This window comes from Myotis brandtii, unplaced genomic scaffold, assembly GCF_000412655.1.
Source record: "Myotis brandtii unplaced genomic scaffold, ASM41265v1 scaffold129, whole genome shotgun sequence".
NCBI lineage: Eukaryota > Metazoa > Chordata > Mammalia > Chiroptera > Vespertilionidae > Myotis > Myotis brandtii.
The window spans coordinates 1,655,009-1,664,402 of record NW_005354551.1 but is presented as its reverse complement, the minus strand read 5'-3'; the positions used below and the strand labels follow the sequence as shown (position 1 = coordinate 1,664,402).

At 45.4% G+C, this 9,394-nt stretch overlaps 1 protein-coding gene across 1 annotated transcript; it reads right to left on the bottom strand.

Moving 5' to 3' along the window:
- Positions 1-223: 223 nt before the first annotated feature.
- MUL1 (mitochondrial E3 ubiquitin protein ligase 1) lies at positions 224-7,600 on the bottom strand. Its single transcript, XM_014534356.1, has 4 exons — positions 7,300-7,600; positions 3,597-3,684; positions 3,110-3,230; positions 224-1,462 (listed from the first exon to the last, which is right to left on the bottom strand). Exons 1-4 carry the CDS (start codon positions 7,417-7,419, stop codon positions 733-735), a joined length of 1,059 nt encoding a protein of 352 aa, XP_014389842.1. The 5' UTR covers positions 7,420-7,600; the 3' UTR covers positions 224-732.
- Between the last annotated feature and the right edge of the window lie 1,794 nt (positions 7,601-9,394).

The following is a 9,394-nucleotide window of genomic DNA, read 5'->3' as shown; positions in this document are numbered from 1 at the left end:
TGTCCTGCTCGGGAGAAGCAGACGCTGGACTTCCGTCTCCTGTCCTGACGCACAGGTGCACGCATTTAGGAGGCAAGCAGTGAGGGGGAAGGGCCACAGTGACATGTCCAGCCTTACAATTTTCTCCTGGGGTGTGAGCAAAAGGAAGAGAGACCCAGACAGTCTCTCCAGAGGCAGCTCCGAGAGGCGTGTCACACTGAGCCCGACCCTGCCTGCTTAGGAGGCAAGCAGTGAGGGGGAAGGGCCACAGTGACGTGTCCAGCCTTACAATTTTCTCCCGGGGTGTGAGCAAAAGGAAGAGAGACCCGGACAGTCTCTCCAGAGGCAGCTCCGAGAGGCGTGCGTCACACTGAGCCCGACTCTGAGTCACTTAAGGCTCAAGTCCACAAGAATCAGAGTCACCAGAAAGGACCCGAAGACACGGGGCACGAGCTGAAGATCACTGGCTCTGGCGCCGGAGCGATGAGGTGCTCACAGTCGCACTTGGCGGGCTCCGGGGAGGGAGGCCAGGCCAGCACACCCACCCAGGGCGGGCTTGGACTCTCCTGTGCTGGGAAGGGTTCCCTCTCAGGTTGGAGTGTGAGGTCTGGACGGCTCCCCCACTCCCTCCCTCAGTCATACCTGGAGATAGCAGCTGCCCCACCCCTCCCCCCCATACTCTTCTAAGGCCTTGAGATAAAACCCCTGAAAGGGGAGAGCTTCCTTTCATGTAACCGTGGGGCTTCGAGACTGTCAGCTGTTGTACAGGGGAATCACCCGGGTGATCTCCTGCCGGCAGATGGGGCACTTCTTGGGCTCTGGCAGCGCCTGGTAGCACTCGGTGCAGGCACACACGTGCCCACACTCCAGGAACACGCAAGACTTGAAGTTGCTCAGACACACGACACAGGTGCTCTTCAGACTCTCCCTGTCCTCGGGCTTGGCTTGGCTCAGCAGCTGGGCCTCGTGCTCCCGGAACTCCTTCTCCATCTGCTTGAGGCGCAGGCGCTCCTGCCACTGCAGGTACTGCTTTCGGAGGATGAAGAAGAGGGTCGCGCAGGCGGCAAAGCCAAACACCAGCGTCAGGACCTTCCAGAGCCTGACGCTCGACTCCTGCCTCTGCAGCAGGCTGTCGAAGTCCTGGCTGCTCAGATAGTACTGCATGCCCTGCTTGGGGGGCTGCAGGCGGACCGAGTTGTTGTCCAGGACCAGTTCACCCACCCCCGTGAGGGTGGCCCCAACCTTCAGCATCTCCTCGGTCTCCTGGACGCCCTTGGGCCGCTCCCCGCTGATGTAGTGGCCGATGGCATCAGTGAAGGACTGTATCGACGGGTGGAACTTCTCATACACAGTCTCCAGGCCCAGATCCACGGAGTCCAGCGGCTTCAGCACCCGCACGGCCACACCCACGCCCTCCTCGTGGGGGACCAGGTCAAAGGGCACCGTGTTGGTCCTCTGGTGAATGATCTTTGAATAGTCATTCCTAAAACAATAAGAGAACTCAAGATAAAACAAAGGACAAGCAAACACCTCCCGCCCAGGAAGAGATGGAGGTCGCATACATGCCAGAGGACACGGTAAAATCTGACGCAGCTAGAAGAGGACAACAGAAATAAATATTATCCAAGTGCCTCAATTTGTTAGGTTCTCAGGCGATCAGTGGTTAACAAATACCATCATAGATCACCTCTACCATCTATTTCCTTTAGCCACTTTAAAATAAATAGCCAATTCTTTAAAAAATTAAAAACAGCCCTGATCGGTTTAGCCCAGTGGATAGAGCATCAGCCTGCAGACTCAAGGGTCCCAGGTTCGAGTCCAGTCAAGGGCATGTACCTTGGTTGCGAGCACATCCCCAGTAGGGAGTGTGCAGGAAGCAGCTGATTGATTTCTCTCTCATGAATGTTTCTAACTCTCTATCCCTCTCCCTTCCTCTCTGTAAAAAATCAATAAAATATATATATATTTTTTAATTAAAAACAGAACTACCAGATGATCCAGTAATCTCACTTCTGGGTAGTGAATTGAAATCAGGATCTCGAAGAGAGATCTACTCGCCCATGCTCACGACAGCATTGTTCACGACAGCCAAACATGGAGGCAACCTACGTGTCCATCGACGGATGCATGGAGAAAGAATGCCACACACGCACAAACACAGAGGAATATTTTTCAGCATAAAAAAAGGAAATCCTGCCCACCGGCATGGCTCAGTGGTTGAGCACCGACCTATGAACCAAGAGGTCACGGTTCGATTCCCAGTCAGGGCACATGCCCAGGTTGAGGGCTTGATCCCCAGTGTGGGGTGTGCAGGAGGCAGCCGATCAAGGATTCTCTCTCATCACTGATGTTGCTATATCTCTCCCCCTCTCCCTTCCTCTCTGAAATCAATAAACTTTTTTTTTTAAAGAAGGAAATCCTGCCATACACAACAAGATGGATAAACCTGGAGAGCACTATGCTAAGCAAACTAGGCCACTCACAGAAGGACAAACACTGCATAATTCCATTTATATGAGGTATCTAAAATAGTCAAACTTACAGAAGCAGAAAGCAGAATGGTGGCTGCCAAGGGCTAGGGGGAGGGGAAGAAAAGGGACGCTGCTATTGAATGGGTACAAAGTTTCAGTTACACAATTCTAGAGATTCTAGAGATCTGCTATACAACTGTATGCCTCTAATTAACAAAACTGTACCGTTTCATTGAAAAGTTTGTTAAAAGGGGCCCAGGCCGGCATGGCTCTAGTGACTGAGCCTAGACCTGTGGGCTGGGAGGTCGCGGTTCAATTCCTGGTGAGGGAACATGCCTGGGTTGCAGGCTCGATCCCCATTGTGGGCATGCAGGAGGCAGCCAATTGGTGATTCTCTCTCATCATTGATGTTTCTCTTTCTCTCTCTCTTCCTCTCCTTTTCTCTCTGAGATCAATTAAAATATTTTTTAAAGTGTGTTAAAAAGGTAGATCTTGTGAAGTGTTCTTACTACAATAAAAAAAATAAAATAAAATATACAACAAAAACCCACTAGGGTCATTTGGGGAAATGGTACTCCATTTAAAAGCAAAATAATCCACAAAATCATTTTAATAAATATTGAAATCATTAAGTCAGCGGAGAAAGGCTACGTACGTACCAGAGGTGGGTTGTTCGGTTCCACACCATCTTGTGCTCCTGAAGCGTCAGCCGCTGAATCACCCCCTTGCAATTTTCCACAAACTGGCTGTTGAGCGTTTCTTTAACAGACCGAACAGCTCCTAAATGGAACCCAATTATTTTATTTCTGAAGCACTGCTCTGCTCTTCCCTTTAGGTCATTTAAATTTGGTTTTTAGTTTGAGTTCATTTCACTAATCAAAATGGTGACAATATTATCAACATAAGTTATGCTTTGTGGGTGCTCTTCTGAGCACTACAACAACCCTGTAAGGTAGCAATTCTCTTAGAGATGGACAACAGAGGTTCAGAAAGCCTGGGCAACCCCAAGGTCACACTGCAATACTCCAGGTCTTTCTGAGCCCCAAGTCCAAGTTCTGGACTACTGCCCCAAATATACACATATCAGCCAAGAACAAACTTTTAGAAGAGGAAGTTACTTTTCATTTTACCAATAAACAAACATACCTTCAATAACAGCGTAAGGCACACATTTTCCTGGAGCTTCTGAAAGGATACTCTTTAAGTCTTCACCCAAGTGGATCCTTTTAGCTCCCTAAAGGCAAACAACATATTAAACTGACTACTGAATACCGACATGTTCAATCAAACTTAAAGGGCAAAAAAAGAAAGACTATTTACTTTTTTCGTGTTGAAAGAATGAGAAAATCGGGCAGGAAGGAGACTATAGGAGATTCAGACTCCAAAGCTGTGTCTGAGAAGTTTCATCATACAAACAGGCATGGGGCCCTGCCTCCCTCCACCATCTGCAGAATGGGGTGTCACATATATTCTTTTTTTTTTAAATGTTTATTGATTTTTTAGAGAGAAGAGAGGGGAATGGACAGATAGAAACATTGATGAGAGAGAAACATCATCGATTAGCTGCAAACTCCCTATTGGAGATCTAGCCCACAACCCGGGCATGTGCCCTGACGGGGAACTGAACCATGACCTCTTAGTTCCTAGGTCAGGGGTGGGCAACCCCTGGCACGCGTGCCAAACATGGCACACCAGTAACTTTTGCTGGCACGCAAAACCCTCTCTTATAATCTTCCATTTGGACTATCAGTGTATTTTTTAATGTATACATTAAGAAATAAATGTATTTTTCATCATCATATACTGTGTTTTTGTTGCTCGAATGAATTTTATTATTTCTTCAAGGTTCTTCATATACGTACACCTTAAGAGATATCAAGTAGGCGTAACATGTTCTCAAAAAATTAGGGTTGGCACACAGAAGAATTTTGAGTCAGAGATTTTGCTGGTTATGGCACGCACTCACAAAAAGGTTGCCCACCCCTGTCCTAGGTCGATGCTCAACCGCTGAGCCACACCAGCTGGGCATATCCTTTCTCCAGTTAATGGAAATATACACTTCTTTTCATCTTCATTTTTAAATGAAACTTATGAATCAATCTGTATGCCATAGGCTGAAAATATTTCAATCTCTTCTTGACAATACAGAACCATACATCCAAAGGTTCATGTGTAAAGCATCTAAAGTACATGGTAGGGGCTGGAGCACTGGTAGGCACCATCATCACCAGGCCTTTATGAACTCACGCCCTGCATTGTACACCATCATAAAGGGCTGCCTTTGCTCTATAGGCAAGGATCTGTTACCTGGTGCCAAACACTGTTCTATTTCAGTTTGTCTCTTCCCTTTCACAATCAGGTGCGCATAGCGACATCTGCTGCTGTCTTCCTCTGACAACCACTAGTTCTCCCACCCCTTCCAATTCCGTTCCCCACCTGCTGTGCTGGGAACCAAGTAAGCCTGTTACTGCTCTAGCAAAACTATGAAAAAAGTTATCAAATCAATAAACATTTCCTGAGCACCTATGTGCCAGGCACAGTGCTGGGCGCTAGGGATTCAGGGATGAATGAAGGACAGTTTCCACTTTCACAGTATCCCCATCAACAAATCTTAAGGATGCCAGATAAGTTACCTGTACAGAGGAGATGAGATACTGCACACATATTAAGGTCACTCTAAGATTAAGCTACTGCTACACAGTAAATGAGCAAGGTCAACACACACTTATTAACCACCCACACTGTGAAGAAAATTTTTAAAATAATACCATAACAGCTAACACAGTGTATTTATTCGTTTTATTATTTGTCTTCCTCCACTGGACTATTAGACTCTAGGAAAGTTAGGGCCCTGCTTGTCTTGTTCATTGCTGTCCCCCTAGTGCTGAGAACGGAGCCTAACACATATCAGGCACTCAATATGTATTTGATGAATACATATGCTCTTACATATACCAAAGCACTTTGCTAAGCACTTTAAATCTATAAATCCATTTAATGCATACACCATCCTTATACAGTAGACATTATCAACCTCAATTACAGATAAGAAAACTGAGGCTCAGAGAGGGGAAGTGACTTGTCCCAAGTCACACAGCTGGTGAAGTATCCACCAGGAGATGGCCAGTTAGAATTTTTTTAAAGGGCTGGAAGAGGAGTATGCTCAGAAAGACGTGGGACTCAATCAAGCTTCAATGCATCTCCTGTGGCTTTGACCAACTTAATTTACCTAAGTCTCGGTTTTCAAAAGTGTAAAAGATGGGGAGAATGATCTCACAGAATTTTTATGAGGATTATATGAATCTTAAGATGTAAAGAATCTAGCCCAGAGGCTGGCACATAGTAGGCATGCAATAAACATGCATTCCCATCACTATAAGAAATACACAGTGATAACACACAAACCTGACTATACAAGTCCTGTAATCTGATCAAAAAAATAGAATCTAAAATATTAGGAGTCCCAAATCTTTTTACAAAAAGGGGCCATTTCATCCTCATTTAGGAACTAATTGGCAAAGCTTTTAAGGTCATCCAAAAGCGGGTGCTGGAGAGTTCAATGTTTCAAAGAATCCCACATCAGGCCCACTTGATGCAACCTGATTTCTGAGTCAGGAAGTGAAGTATCAGTTACACTCATAGCCAATCACTTCCAAAGTAATTTGGTTATTTAATTAGGCGAAGAACAGGGGAGCTGGAATCTCACTAGGACCCCATTCACACCACAGACTCAATTGTTTGGTAACTTGGTTCACTGCAGATAGATTCCAAAACTCCTCTCACAGCGGGAATTTCACACATTTGTTTCTAACACAATTAACACTATCAGAAAACAATCTGATAGTGAAGTTGGTAGGTTTAGGAATCCAGCTTTCAAATAAATGTCCAATTAAACCCTAACTGTTGTAGTGTAAAAATGTCAGCCCAAACGAATCCACATTTATTGAGCACCTAATCAAGCACTGAATCAGAAGAAAGATAAGGGCCTTGTTTCCAACTTAATGAGGTCCATCTCTTTCTCGTGGGCCATTCATAGTACAGCAATGTCCTCAATCAGAAAAAAAAAAAAAATCCCACAAGTGGAACTAAAAGATCTAAGTTTCAGTTTCAACCTGACAGTAACTGTAAGACCTTTCCTGTACGCCCAACTTCCTGATTTGCAACCTGGAGGCAATTTTCACTTTATCTCAAAAATTACTGTGCAGGAAAAAAATAACAAGATGGGAATGTCTTATGTAAGCTGTAAAGTGCGGCTGAAGAGTGTTACTTTTAAAATAACTTAAAATATTAAAAAAGGAAGCGTCTGGAGAGGCAAGGGGCTGAGGAGCTGCAGCTTCTGTACTTGCTGTTCCCTCTGCCTGAGCCGCGCTTCCCCAAGACATGTGCAGGCCCCCTCACCTCCTCCTGGCTCTGTTCAAATGTCACCCATTTAAAATAGCAAACCTCCGTTTCTCCAGCATCCCCACCTGCCATACCACCTGATCTGCTTGTCCATTGTCTATCTCGGTTGTAGTAGAATGGAACCTCCATGAGGGCAGGGGCTTTGGTCTGTTCTACGCAAGCGATATCCCCAGAGCCTGCACTTAGATGTTCAATAAATATTTTGAATCAAGTATTGAAGTCAAGATGCATATTCTGATTCATGGGAGGGACTTGGCAGAAAAGGAGTCGTAAAGCAGTCACCCCCATACCCGAATTCTGGTCCTCGGTCCTCCATTTCCTGCCCCGGGGGACACCCTCCTGGGCCTATTTCCTCTTTTGGGGAGTTTCCGCCGGCGGACGGGCCCCAGGCGAACTGCGGGCTCACCATTACCGGAGCCAGAGAGGACTGGCGGGGGACAGCACTGACCTTGAGCTCTTGGGCGACCTGGGCCTTCTGCCGGTACACGGAGTACAGGACGGCGGTGACGACGGAGCTGGTGCCCAGGAGGATGAACTGGCCCAGCGAGGGCCGCCCTCCGTTCTCCATGGCTGCGCCGAACCCCGAGTGCAGGGGGGACAGCGAGGTCAGGCCCCGCGACCCCGGCCCGAAACTCTCCCTCCACCTCGCTCCCACCCGGGACCGCACCCCCCGGCCCAGGAGATCTTTCCCGGAAACCCTTATCGGGTCGCCAAGCGATTTCGTAATCCACACCGGAAGTGGGGGCGGGGAAAGAGCAGACCGGAAGGTGGTGTTGCCAGGGTGATGGCCGCGCAGCCACGGCGTCCCCAGGGGCGGGGCCTCCCCCTCCTAGATCCTTTCGCCTTCCGCTCGCGGCGCACCGACCACAATTGATTGGCCCGCGTCTACCTAATCGCGGTCCCGTTGATCTCATAGGGTTTGGGGGCTGTTTAATGTTGTTCGATGTCTCCACCATTAGATTAGAAGGAAAGAAGAGAATGGGTAATAAGCATTTATGAGTATTACACATTTAAGCTTCGGGGCAAACCTTGAGACTTGAGTTTTATTCTTCCACTTGACAGATGAGAGAACAAGCCGAAGAGGTGGGGATGTGCTTAAAATCACACTGCCACTGAAATTACACATTTAAGCTTCGGGGCAAACCTTGAGACTTGGATTTTATTCTTCCACTTGACAGATGAGAGAACAGGCCGAAGAAGTTAGGGGATGTGCTCAAAATCACACTGCCAATGAGTGCTAGAGAGGCATTTACTAGACTCCAGAGCCCTTACTCCAAGAAGGCAGATTATATCACCAAAGTAGCCCCTTAACCTGCCATCACTACATATAACAACTTATTGTTTATTAACTAATAATTACAGCTACTTTTATTGAATGCCTATTACGTGTCAAGTATTATGACAAAGTTTCACAGACATCATACCATTTACTCCTCACAGCACGGTTGTGAAGCAGATTTCAGAGACTGTTTTCTGACCTCTATAACTAATAATTACAGCTACTTTTATTGAATGCCTATTATGTGTCAAGTATTATGACAAAAAGCTTCACTGACATCCTACCATTTACTCCTCACAGCATGGTTGTGAAGCAGATTTCAAAGACTGTTTTCTGACCTCTACAGTGATCTCCCTAAAATAATCAAGAGATACCCAAAATCTTATCCAGAACATCAACCTACAAAGCATTTGTCCTACGGGTTATGCTTTACATTCTTGAAAATATAGGAATGTACCCGTTGGCCCAACTCAATGTATATAAAATGCATTTAAAGACTGTAGGCAAATTGCTCCCAAAAAGTAAAATCTCTTTAATACAGCAGCTGGCTATCCCTGACATTTTTCTACCCCATTCCTTAATTATTCTTGGAGTCAAACAAGAGTTACATTCTATGAACATGAGGTTAGAATCTACAGATTGCCAACACCACCAGATACCTTTGCTGATGTTCAACCCAAGAGGTTATCATAAATTTTTACACACACACACTTAAAATGAGATCTATATTTAATTTTGTAATGGAACTTGTCAAAAAGTTTGATAACACATTGTGTTGGCAAAGGTGTGGGGACATCGACTCCTTTTTGACCTAGCAATTCCCCTTCTAGAAATTCTTCCTACATAGGTACACATGTGAACATGAACAATTTACAAAATTATTCACTGCAGTATCACTTTTCATAACAAAAGAGTGAAAACAATCTAAATGTTATAACTAGTGAATTGGTTACATAAAATTTTAAATATGTGTATATGAGCATAGTAAAGTGAAAAGGCAGACTGAAAACCTGTTTGAAGATGAGCCCATTTACTTTAAAAAGAACAGAGAAATACACTATCTATGTTTCATATCTCTAGAAGGATTCATAAAAGCTGAAATGTTGGTTGCTTCCCTAAAGGGGAATTGGGTGGCTAGAGAACGGAGCCACTTTTTAATCTTTTGTACTTCTTGAGTGTGAATGTACATCATATTTTGAATTAACCAAACTTGAATTTTAAAAAAGAGGAAGAACATGTCAGTCACTCCATAACCAACAATTAC

What these genes read in the sequence shown, in the direction of transcription:
- MUL1 (XM_014534356.1), bottom strand. Translation starts at nt 7,419, where the DNA reads ATGGAGAACGGAGGGCGGCCCTCGCTGGGCCAGTTCATCCTCCTGGGC. An exon ending in AGGTCGCCCAAGAGCTCAAG is followed by an intron (nt 3,685 to 7,299) that starts GTCAGTGCTGTC and finishes GTTTGCCTTTAG; the next exon opens with GGAGCTAAAAGGATCCACTT. An exon ending in GCCTTACGCTGTTATTGAAG is followed by an intron (nt 3,231 to 3,596) that starts GTATGTTTGTTT and finishes GGTTCCATTTAG; the next exon opens with GAGCTGTTCGGTCTGTTAAA.